This window comes from Eulemur rufifrons, chromosome 7, assembly GCF_041146395.1.
Source record: "Eulemur rufifrons isolate Redbay chromosome 7, OSU_ERuf_1, whole genome shotgun sequence".
Classification (NCBI taxonomy): Eukaryota; Metazoa; Chordata; class Mammalia; order Primates; family Lemuridae; genus Eulemur; species Eulemur rufifrons.
In genome coordinates, this window is record NC_090989.1 from 265,660,478 (window position 1) to 265,673,022 (window position 12,545).

At 36.1% G+C, this 12,545-nt stretch overlaps 1 protein-coding gene across 1 annotated transcript; it reads right to left on the reverse strand.

The window, feature by feature from the left end:
- Positions 1-7,600: 7,600 nt before the first annotated feature.
- Positions 7,601-8,856, reverse strand: OR2K2 (olfactory receptor family 2 subfamily K member 2). The gene has a single exon (XM_069474549.1). It carries the CDS (start codon positions 8,805-8,807, stop codon positions 7,857-7,859), a length of 951 nt encoding a protein of 316 aa, XP_069330650.1. The 5' UTR covers positions 8,808-8,856; the 3' UTR covers positions 7,601-7,856.
- Between the last annotated feature and the right edge of the window lie 3,689 nt (positions 8,857-12,545).

Genomic DNA, 12,545 nt, shown 5'->3' on the forward strand with positions numbered 1-12,545 from the left:
TTCATAGGGATATGAGTGATTAAAAATAATGTTTTTCTATTGGAAACTGTGGACTTTACTCCAGACCTATATGCCTCAAAATGTGGCCCTTGAACTACCTGCATGAAAAACACCTGCAGTGTTTATACAAGCACAGATTCCTAGGTCCCATCCCAGATCTACTGAATCAGAATTACCAAGAATGAGGCCTAGGAGTCTTCATTTATAACAAGCTCCACAAGTGATTGTTATCCACACTAAAGCAGAGAAAGGCAGAAAATAAATGTCTGGGCATCCACAGTCCACAAAAATAATCCAGGCAATCCCCTCTACTTAGTGATTATTTTTGCCATTCTCAAAGCAGAATTCTCATGCATTTGGAATAAATCCACATTCTTCCCACAGGCAGGACTCTATTTTTTCCTCCATTACTGACCCAATCCCTAAATCAACCCACTCTGAAGCTTCCCAAGCCTCTTCTGAGGCAAGAGCAATTAGTATAAAATAATGTAATTCAGACTATTTTGAGGGTATCCTTCACGGAAAGCTCTGGCTGTCCCTCTCTAGGGGAAGTCACCATTTTACTGTCTCCAGTGGCATAATATCCATGCCCTGGACTGGAGGCTCTAGATAAAAGAAACTCTGCCTCTATTTCTTTGTACTCAACAAAAAAAGAATACTACCATTATAGTAAACTAAAACAGCCGAAAAATATTACGCTGCAGCATTCAATAAGCCACTTGAAAAACAAGTCCATACACATATTGAATGTATGAGCCAAGAAATGTTGGGGGTCATTAGAAGCTGGAAAAGGCAAGGAAATAGATTCTACCCAGCACCTACAGGAAGGAACACAGCTCTTCCCATACCTTGACTTTAGCCCATTGACACCTAGGTCAGACTTCTGATCCACATAATTGTGAGATAACAAATTTGTGTTTGTTAAGCCACTAAGTTTGGGGTAATTTGTTATAGCAACAATAGAAAACTAATGCAAATGGTATGCTGATCCCTGAATATCCTCAACAACCTTTCTGTGAGGTCAAAACAACTTTTTATAATTATATAAGCTTTCTTTAGTTTTTCGCTGTGTTGATATTTACTGTGATTGCAAATGTTGCAAAAGCAATGGTGAGTAAAGGTGATGGTATTTTAGGGTAAATAAAAGCACTAGTACCGAGCCACCACAAGCCATGCCCCGAGGGGGTGGACTCCGCAGCGACACCAGTCGGCGACAGCGCAGTCCCAGAAGTGACGCGCGACGTCCCCTGCGTGCAGGGCGGGCAGCTGCATCGCGCTGCAGGAGAAAATGGCGGTCTCCAGAGAAGTTAAAGTTCCTCGTAATTTTCGCTTGTTGGAAGAACTTGAAGAAGGACAAAAGGGAGTAGGGGATGATACGGTTAGCTAGGGCCTTGAAGATGAAGATATGACACAAGGTGGACAGGCATGATTATTGGGCCACCAAGGACAAATTATGAAAACAGAATATGTAGCTTGAAAGTAGAATGTGGACCTAAATATCCAAAAGCTCCTCTGTCAGTTAGATTTGTAACGAAAATTAATATGAGTGGAATAAATAATTCCAGTGGGATGGTGGATGCACGGAGCATACCAGTGTTAGCAAAATGGCAAAATTCATACAGCATTAAAGTTGTACTTCAAGAGCAAAGATGCCTAATGATGTCTAAAGAAAATATGAAGCTTCTGCAGCCACCAGAAGGACAAACATACAAATAATTTCAGTGGATCCCAAACTTGTCTTAAATCAATAACCTTCTACTCATGTTACTGTCTTGATTAAATATCACAATGCAAAATACCCATACATTAAGTAAAAGAATTCTACCTGGTAAACATGACCTGGACATTTGTATTAAATAAGAATATATTTAATATATGTACACCCATTATGTTTTCAGATAACAGGAGGAAAAATGCAGCACAATTTTTTTTTCCTTTGTTAAGACACTGTTATTTAAACATAAACCTGGAATACTCAGGATGGAATTCAGGTTTACAAGGTGAAAGCATGAAGAGAGGTGTCAAATGACAGTAGAAGCATGTGTGTTTCTGAAAAGTAAAAATCTCAAGAAGGAAAAACATAAATGTCATGCTTTATCTATATTGCTTAGTGAAAGAACTGCAGTTGAAATTGTTTAAAATAGCAGGTGCAATGAATATTGTCACAAATTGTGTTAATTTTTGAACCAGTGTGGGTGTTGACTACTCAGTATCAAAAATATGTTCAGGATTGTTTTGATGCCTGTATTTATAATAAAAAAAAATGTTGGGGGGGGTTGATGAGTTTCTGTTAAAAGCTGTTCCTGTATGTTACATGTAACAGACATGGTAAATATTTGTTTACAGTCTTTGTTTAACAAACCATGCATTTAAGTTTAATTGAAGTCAACAAAAAGGAAATAGATGTATACAAATGTGATTTTGAGAAATACCAGTTTCACTTGAGCATATTTTTGATGAAGCAGTAAAAAAGATTAACACTATTATTATTTTTTTTAATTTCATCTTATTATGGGGGATACAGAATTTCAGGTTACATACGTTGCCCATGTACCACCTGTCCCTCCAAGTCAAAGCTCCAGGCGTGTCCGTTCCCCAGACAGTGCACGTTGCACCCATCATGTAGGTATATATCCATCCCCTCCCCACCCCCCCCTCCCCGAGTCAGCACCTTCAAGCGAGACCATTCCGAAACGGTGCGCAATGCACTCATTATGTAGGCATACACCCATCCCCTCCCCCCACCCCCCACCTCAGTCTGATATCCTATTGGTATCGTTCCCAGATGTGTATTTAGGTGATGATCAGGGAAACCAATTTTCTGGTGAGTACATGTGATGCTTGTTTTTCCATTCTTGGGGTACTTCACTTAAAATAATGGGTTCCAACTCTCTCCAGGAGAACCATAGACATGTCGTATCTTTGTTATTTCTTATAGCTGAGTAATATTCCATGGTATACATATACCACAGTTTACTAATCCAATCATGTTTTGATGGGCATTTGGGTTGTTTCCACATCTTTGCAATTGTGAATTGTGCTGCTATAAACATTCGGGTACATGTGTCTTTGTTATAGAATGACCTTTTTTCCTTTGGGTATATGCCCAATAATGGGATTGCTGGATCAAATGGTAGGTCTACTTGAATCTGTTTAAGATATCTCCATAATGCTTTCCAACATAAACACTATTAAATATTGACCTTTGAACACATGTCGTTTTAACAGTCACTGTGAAAAAAATGGAAGTCACTGTTGCATTTGGAAGTATCATGTTACCTTGAGGAAAATCTTTTATGCAAGCATTTGAGTAGTGAACTGAATCACTCTTTTCATGCATTACCATTTTTTTCTTGAAACAACTGGCAGATAAACTTTAGTTTTTCAGACATGCGGTTTTTTTTCAATCTTTTTTCTTTCTATTATTTAGCTTGGATGATTTCTGTTCAAGTTGACTGACTCTTCTGTAATCTATCTACAGTTTGGTTGAGCCCATTGATTACATTTTTTATTTCAGTTGCATTTTTCAATTTTAAAATTTCCACTTGTTTCTTACTTTTTTTTTTTTCTTTTTTGCTGAGACTTTATCTTTTCATTCATTTCAAGAATGTTTGCTCTCAACACTTCTTAGTGGTCTAATGGTTAGGATTCAGTGCATTCAAGAATGTTTGCCCTTACTACTTGCAGCATGATTATAATAGCTGCTTTAAAACCTTTGTCTGATTATGTCAACATCTTTGTCATGTTCGGTTTAGTATTCGTTGCCTTTTCCCTTGCAATATGTTGAAATTTCTTAACTCCTCATATGTTGGGTGATTTTTGGATTGCATCCTGAACATTTTGAATATTATGTAATGAGACTCTGAGCCTTGTTTAAATCCAAAAGAAAATTATGATTTATGTGTGTGTATTTTAACAAGCAGTTAACTTGGTTAGACTCAGGCCACAACTTTCTATCTATCTTCTGTAAGCTATGGTTCCACTGTCACCTAAGTTTTCAAAGACTTTGTAGTGTTATTCAAATCTGCTCCATATGCATGACATCCAGTGGCATATTTGGGACTTAAAAGTGGCCAACCCCACAGAGTTCCATTTTCAAAGTCTTTGTTATATTGTTTGGGGTCAGAGCCATGCATGTTGAACTTGGGATAGCTTGGGAGTTTATGTGCAACTTTATGGGATTGCTTTCTTTTCTTCTTTTTATTTTTAATTATTATGGGTACATAATAGTTGTATACCTTTATAGGGTACATGTGATATTTTGATACTGGTATACAAAGCAAATTAATCAAATCAGGGTAATTGGGATATCCATTACCTCAGGCATTTAACATTTGTGTTAGAATATTCCAATTGTACTCTTGTAGTTATTTTAAAGTATATCTTAACTTATTGTTGATTGTGGTTCACTTTGTTGTGCTATCAAATATTATTGATTCTATCTATCCATCTAACTATATTTTTGCACACATTAACCATCCCCACTTTATGCCCCCATCCCCAATACCCTTTCCAGCCTCTGGTAACCATCATTCTACTCTCTGTCTCCATGAGATAAATTATTTTTAATATTTAGCTCTCACATATGAGTGAGAATATATAAGTTTTGTCTTTCTGTGCTTGGCTTATTTCACATAACATAATGTTCTCTGGTTCCATCCATGTTATTGCAAATGGCAGGATTTCATTCTTTTTATAGCTATATGATAATCTACTGTGCATATGTATCATAATTTATTTATCCCTTCATCTACTGATGGACACTTAGGTTGATTCCAAATCTTGGCTATTGTGAATAGTGCTGCAATAAACATGGGAGTACAGATATCTTTTTGATATACTGAATTCCCTCCATTGGATATATACCCAGCAGTGGGATTGCTGGGTCATATGGTAGTTCTACATTTAGTTTTTTGAGGAATCTCCATACTGTTGTCCATAGTGGTTGCACTAATTTACATTCCCATCAACAGTGTACAAAGGCTTCCCCTTCTCCACATCCTCACGAGCATTCATTATTGCCTGTCTTTTTGATGAAAGCCATCTTAACTGGGATGAAATGATATCTCATTTTAGTTTTGATTTGCATTTCTCTGATGACTAATGACGTTGAGGATTTTTTCATATACTTCTTGGCCATTTGTCTTTTTTCGGAAAATGTCTATTCAGATCCTAATCTATTCAGACCCCCACTATCAAACATCTCTTGGCAGCAACATTTGGCATCAGATTTGTCCCCCCGCTTCATCTGCAGAGGTAGTTCTACCTTCTCTGTCAAATATATTCCTCTTTTCAACAATACTCAAGGCTGGGCGCGGTGGCTCACGCCTGTAATCCTAGCACTCTGGGAGGCCGAGGCAGGTGGATGGCTCAAGGTCAGGAGTTCGAGACCAGCCTGAGCAAGAGCGAGACCCCGTCTCTACTAAAAATAGAAAGAAATTATCTGGCCAACTAAAATATATATAGAAAAAATTAGCTGGGCATGGTGGCACATGCCTGTAGTCCCAGCTACTCAGGAGGCAGAGGCAGTAGGATCCCTTAACCCCAGGAGTTTGAGGTTGCTGTGAGCTAGGCTGACGCCATGGCACTCACTCTAGCCTGGGCAACAAAGCAAGACTCTGTCTCAAAACAAACAAACAAACAAACAATACTCAAAAAGCATCCCTTACCTGAGACTCTATAAAAGTAACAACTAAAATTAGTTTTGTTGAGGTGGAACCTAATCCAAAAGAAGAAATGCACCATTACCAATAATTAAGCTTAGTATTGCATATAATATATAAAATGCATTTAATATTTACGTATACTTGTTCACAGCAAACTTTATGGAATGAATATATGGCTGTGACTACTAATCTCTTAGCCAAGAGTTGCAAGGGGATACCTGCCCAAGTTCTGTCCTGGGTCCTTTTCTGACATCTGGGTCCTTTCTAATCTGTTTTGTTGTCCCATTCTGATCCACATCCCATTCTGAAACACTTGATTCTATGTCAATTGGTTCAGTTACATGTATCAAAACTGCTAGACTAATTACAGAGGGTGTTCAGTCTCTGTGTCTCCAAGGTCTCATAGTTCACTCTTTGAAGTAAAGATTTCCCCTATGTCCATAGCTCTGCATATTCTTGTTTATATTTAGCACCATACATAACAAATTCCATAAAGAAGACAATTCAGTTCTACGCTAACATAAAATTCAACTCTACCCTAATAAAAATCCTACTATAAAATTTCACTTCAAAATGACGCTGAAATTGCCAGGGAATGACTGTAGCAGTTGGATTGAGAAGACTGGAGTATCTAAGAAGAAAAATAGTTACTTCTAGGATAAATGCTTCCCAGTCAGCTCTCTTCTGCTATTCCAAAACCATTAATCAGCTTTTTCCCTCCCCCCACTATCAAACATCTCTTGGCAGCAACATTTGGCATCAGATTTGTGCCCCGGTTTCATCTCCAGAATTTTGCTGTGTGATTATTTTGAATTTCTTTATATGTGGGTTCCACATAGAGTAACATGTAACAGAAGTCCTAGATCTAAGGGAACAGTCTAAAAGTTAAGTAATCTAAAACTCAATGTCTAATACTAAAACTTTTTAAGTCTGTCATATTTTGAAACTTGTCAATTGAATTTACACCCCTTTCAAAACTCTGTTCCCTTCCCTGCTCTAAAAGTGGAGATCAGCAAGTGAGAAGGTACACATGGAGGCAGAAAGAATGGAGGAAAAAATTGAAAAAAGAGAGAGAAATAAGAACTAATTCCACTTTTCTTTTGGAATGAATGATTTTTGCTGGAAACGATGTCTCCCAATGGATGGTCATCTCACAACCTATATCAGAATTTCTTGGGCTCTATTCTAACTACAGATTATTGAGGACCCACCCCAGCATTACTGAATCAGAATATCTGGGAGTAGAGCATTTTTAACAAGCACTATTTGTATACAAATAAGGGATTTAAAACAACTACTATAAATGTTGTCTCTGATTTTTAGATATTTATAAAGCAATATACTTTATTGCCCTTGTTTCTTCATAATTTTCACAAAAATTTTCAAATAAAGTGATGGGTTTGAAGCTGATAAATTTATTAATTTACCAAATGACTGCTGTAAACATAAAAGTACAAAATAATAGAAATACTTGCCATCATGAATTCAATCATCCAATGAAGAAAAAAGACAAACACACGTGAAAAAGACAGCGTTTGAGTGGTGTACCGGCATAGGAGCAGATACAATTGGCAAGAGTATCTATGTGCTTAGGAAAGCAAGGTCAGCAGGTGGCAAATAAAGTGTCACTGGATGCCTTACTCAGGAAGACAAAGAGTTTTAACCAAGCATTTTGAATAATGAAGGGTCATGGGGGAACCATCATTGTGTGGTAGAACAAGCTCTAGCCAAGAAGTAGGAAGGATGTTGTAGTCCCAGTTCTGCAGTTGTGTGATGCTGAGCAAGTCTTTTTATTCTGTTTTTCATTTGCATAATCAAGACCAATCTTCATTTGTTTCTTTATGCTCCAACCTCATTTGAGAAAATATTTAAGCAGAGAATATATACAAGTTTATTCTGGCACTAATATTCACTGACTCTAAATTCATCCAAGATTTTTTTAGAGCAAACATTTGGTGACACTATAGCTCAAACCCTCACAACCATGAAACACAGAAGACAGGAAATAGGAATAAATGCCAATTGGAACCTACTATTGTCCATAGGCAATTATTCTGTGTACACATATCTTACAACTGTGATATTATAGAACTGAGGTTCAATCAGCGTTCCAAAAGGTTATATGTTATCTATAATTTCTCTGGTAAGTTCTTCCAGGGGCACATCCCTGGTAAAACCATAGGCTTCCAATCAGAGATGTTCATGTGTTTGATTCAATGGTATTTTGCCCACCAGTTTTTTTATAGCGTCTTTGACTTCTTTGTTTCTTAAACTGTAAATTATGGGGTTCAGCATAGGCGTGAGCACTCCATAAAGCAACGAGATGATTTTGTCTATTTTTTGTGAGTTTGATGAAGAAGGCTTTAGGTACATGGAGAGGGCAGCCCCATAATACAAGATCACCACAGTCAAGTGGGCACCACAGGTAGAAAAGGCTTTGTTTCTTCCCTCTGCGGAGTTGATTCTCAGAATAGTGGAAAGGATGAAGACATAAGAGATGAAAATTAAGAGCATTGGAATGGGCAGGAGGACAACACTGACCACCAACATGATCATATCCATGAGTAGTGAACTTGTGCAGGCCAACTTGAGCACCGCCAGAATTTCACATGTGAAGTGATCGATGAGATTCCCACAGAGGGGTATCTGCAGGGCGAAACTGGTTTCCAGCAGGGCAGTCAGACAACCCGTCACCCAGGAGACCATGGCCATTTGCATGCAGACCTGCTTATTCATGATGAAGGGATATCTCAGTGGGTTGCAAATGGCCACATAACGGTCATATGCCATCACGGCCAGGAGCACACACTCTGTGGAGCCCATGGCAAGGGACAGATACATCTGTACAGCACACCCAGAAAAGATAATGGTTTTCTGTGAAGACAGCAAGTTCACCAGCAAAGCAGGAATGGAGGCAGATGTGTAACAAATATCCATGAAAGCGAGATTTCCAAGGAACAAGTACATGGGGGTTTGAAGGCGTAAATCTAGGAGAGTGATTAAAATAAGAGTGCTGTTGCCCAAGAGGGTTATCAGGTACATTACAAGGCTAAAGACAAAGAGAACTACCTCTAACCTTGGGTAATGGGAAAATCCCTCCAAGAAAAAAACGCTCCAAATGGTGAAATTTTCTCCTGGCATTTCCTTTCTTTCAGTTGTAGTTATTCTAGTAGTATTCTCTTCATTTCATCTGAGGACATAAAGAAATGAATAAAGTATAATGTTCATTTAGTTAGGAAAACACTCTCAAACTTATTTTCGCTGTTATAAATGCAATTTCACCACAAGAAATCACAGGATAGTGTACTTAAGGGGGAAAAACAAGTTTGATCTTCTACAATAAAATTTAGAAAACAGTGAATTTGAAAACAAGAATAAACATTTAATATTTGAATTTCAGTTCATAATCCTATCCTTGGCACAGTAATTTTTCAGTAAAGATTTGAAAGTGACTGAATGAGGAAAACTATGGATGTATATTGAATAAATTATTGAGCACAAATTAGAAAAGTAAGCCAGATAAGTGAGGAAAAGAAAGCTCATTTGTACAATAAAAACCAGTACTAATCTTCACTGGTGGAAGAGGATGAATGAAGAAAGAAGAGAAAGAAGAGAAAGAAAGAGAAAGGAAGGAAGGAAGGAGGAAAGAGAAAGAGAAAGAGAGAGATAGAGAAAGAGAGGAGAGAGAGAGAGAAAGAAAGAAGAGAAGAGAAGAGAAGAGAAGAGAAGAGAAGAGAAGTTAATTTTAACCCACTACCTATGAAATTCTGAGTCTAAATGAACTTTGTTCTTTACAGATAACAGCTTGGAGGTCTGTACACTGGTTTCAAAAGGATGGTATTGCTTTGAAACATTGTACCTACTCATTTTTTGACTATATTTAAGAGCACACAAAATAGCTCACTTCATTTAAACACTGATACATCTACTGTAGAGTTTTATTCATTATTGAGCCCCATACTTTTGTATGTAAAAGAGTTCTAAATATTGTACCCAGGCAATACCTTTATTATACATTAAAACCCATGAATATCCAGGAAATGCAGAAATTAAACTCCCTTAGAAAATTGCCGTAAGATCTCTTTGAAAATAAGATTATAGATCATCTAGTTATCAATGATACAGTTAACATTTTATTTATATTTTTACATTTCACATTATTCACAAAAAATTATTCCAGAAAGCTTACCTTGCTTCTGAGCTTATGTTGCTCTATAATATCTTCAACCTTTTCCTGCCCCACTGACTCTTTCCTTTCTATTTTCAAATATACATGTTCTTAAAATATTCCCTTCATTGTCACACTATCTATGCAATCTGTCATCCTCATTTTGTTCTTTCTCTATTCATAGACAAATCCCTCAATTATGCAATTTATGTTATAATATTTCAGTCTTCATTTTCTCATCTCTGGAATTCTTTCCTAGTTTCCAAACTTCAGTCAATGCTATCATTCTTCTGCCAGTTCTCCATATTTAAAAAGCTGGCTGGTATGGTGAAAATAGTAATGTGTGACAATATCTTATATTACTATGCCCCTGTGATAAGGGCATAAAAATTTTCAAATTGTTTTTATTATATTACTATCTTTGACCATATATCTAGACTGTTAACAAGCTATTTCATTTTGGGGTTTTTTTTTTTGTTTTTTTTTTCTGTTTTAGTCATCAGTCCCCAAACAGCTTATCTGGCAGGTCCAAATATTATCAGTAATGCTGAATATACCTTTAGTATTCCGGGGAATTCTTGGCAGTACTGTTTCCCTCTGTGGTTATCAAACATACAGAGTTTTTGCTTTTCTTCTCAAGAGTTCCATTTTTCCTTCAGCATAGTAGTTGGTTCTTATTCATTTGTTAGTTAGCAGACTATTTCTTATGGATTTCTCTGCCAGTTTTTATATTTAACAGATTCTCTACAAAAAAGATTATTATAAAAGATTACTTTAAGGAAACTTAATTTTTTGCACTCCTGTTAAGACTAGCAAATATATTTTTTTTTAGAATAAAAAATCAGCCCAGTTGCCTGGGATTTGATATTTTCTATTGTTTAAAAACAGTAGCCAAGAAAAATTTATCCTCACCTGTGAATTTCTTGTCACCAACTCCAAATGAAATATTGTTTATGTTTCATACGGTTAGCTACATGCAAGAAAGAATGAATACTCATGTTAAAATGTTAAATGTTATTATGTAAAAATCAATAGTGCAATTCATTTCTTTAAAAATTATTGACTATCACTAAAAATGCCAAAGAATAGCAACCAAAACACTATGGAAATTTAAATCACTTGTTGTTTTGAGGGAATACCTGTTGTCTCTGAACAATTTAAAGTTCAGCAGTTGTAATACACAGAGGTTTGAAACTTCAGATCCTTCAGGGATAATGTCCCAAAGATCCAATTATATCAAACTTAAAAAGTGAGATAGAGAATGAACCGCAGCTACACCAAAATACGTTCAAAGGACTCATAAAATGTCTTCTATGCCCCTCCCCCTGTCAATCCCTAGCTATATCAAGACATTTTTTCATGAATGATTACAGCATATAATACCAAAAGAATACAGAAAAAAGATGTCATTATAATTCTAAAATATATTTTTTCTACTTGTGAAATTACTCCCTAGTTTTCAGAAATTAAGAAATGTATACTCTTTTATGCCACAAATAAATCACTGAATGTCCCAACAAGTGATCAGAAATTTTATTCAATACACACATATTGAGAGGACTTTAAGACAATGTAACCTCAGTGGTAATGGATATACCACCCAAGATCTTGGTTTCTAAACACCATTCTCAACCAGAAGGAAACATGGCTCCTTGAAAAAATGGCTCATACCAGTACTACAACAGGAAAAGGACAAGATTAACTTAGAGTATCTTATGATACTAGAATGTAAGAAGTATGCAAAGAATGATGGGGATATAACAAAAGGTCACAGAAGCCCACTAAATGAAGCTCCTGTTGCCAAATCTGGGATGAGAGTATCAAAATAAAAAATGATAATAATGGATTATAATTCATAGAAAATTAAAATTCCTGAGTTCATCATGAGATGAATAAATAAGAATGAAAATTTCTTCCTCACAGTGACATGCCAAAATATAAATATAGAAGAACGATGTTAGAAAATAATCACAGTTAAAGGTTATTGTAGCCAATAGATTACCATAGGTAAAGATTGTATTAGGTAAATGTACGTATTATGGTTGTTGTAGGTAAAAGTTGGATGAAGAACAGGATATGTACATGGTGTCAAGATAACTCACCACAAATTACTTAATAATTTCAAAGATAAAATAATAAATTTACAGTAAGGAGACTTGGAGGACAATCACCTTAACATCACCAATATTGGGACAAATTGTCTCCATGAGTGCCTTCTGATATGATACACTGAGGACATCATATCACCTCTGTAGTATTCTTATCAAAATAAACCATATATGGGAAAACCAGCAAATCTAAATGTAGGGATATTCCATAAAATAATCAGCCTACATTTTTCAAAAATATCAAGGTCAGGAAACAAAAAGTAAGACTAAGAAAATGTCTGGAGACTAAAAGAGATTAAAAAGACATGACAACTAAATGCAATACATGGCCCAGCATTGAATCTTAGACCAGGAAAAAATTAGCTATAAAGGACATAATTAGGACAACAGACAAAATTTAAATATGGGCTGGGGATTAGATATTAGTATTGCATCAGTGCTAAATTTTCTTATCTTGCTAATTGTACCATGGCTATGTAAGAGAATGCCCTTTTTCTTAGGAAATAGATACTGAAGCATATAGTGTTAAAGGGGCAATATGTCTCCAACGTATCTACAAATAGTTCATAAAAATTTTTTTTTTAAAGTTCACTCTAGTTGTAT

Coding starts and splice junctions, on each gene's coding strand:
- OR2K2 (XM_069474549.1), bottom strand. CDS start 8,807: ATGCCAGGAGAAAATTTCACCATTTGGAGCGTTTTTTTCTTGGAGGGA.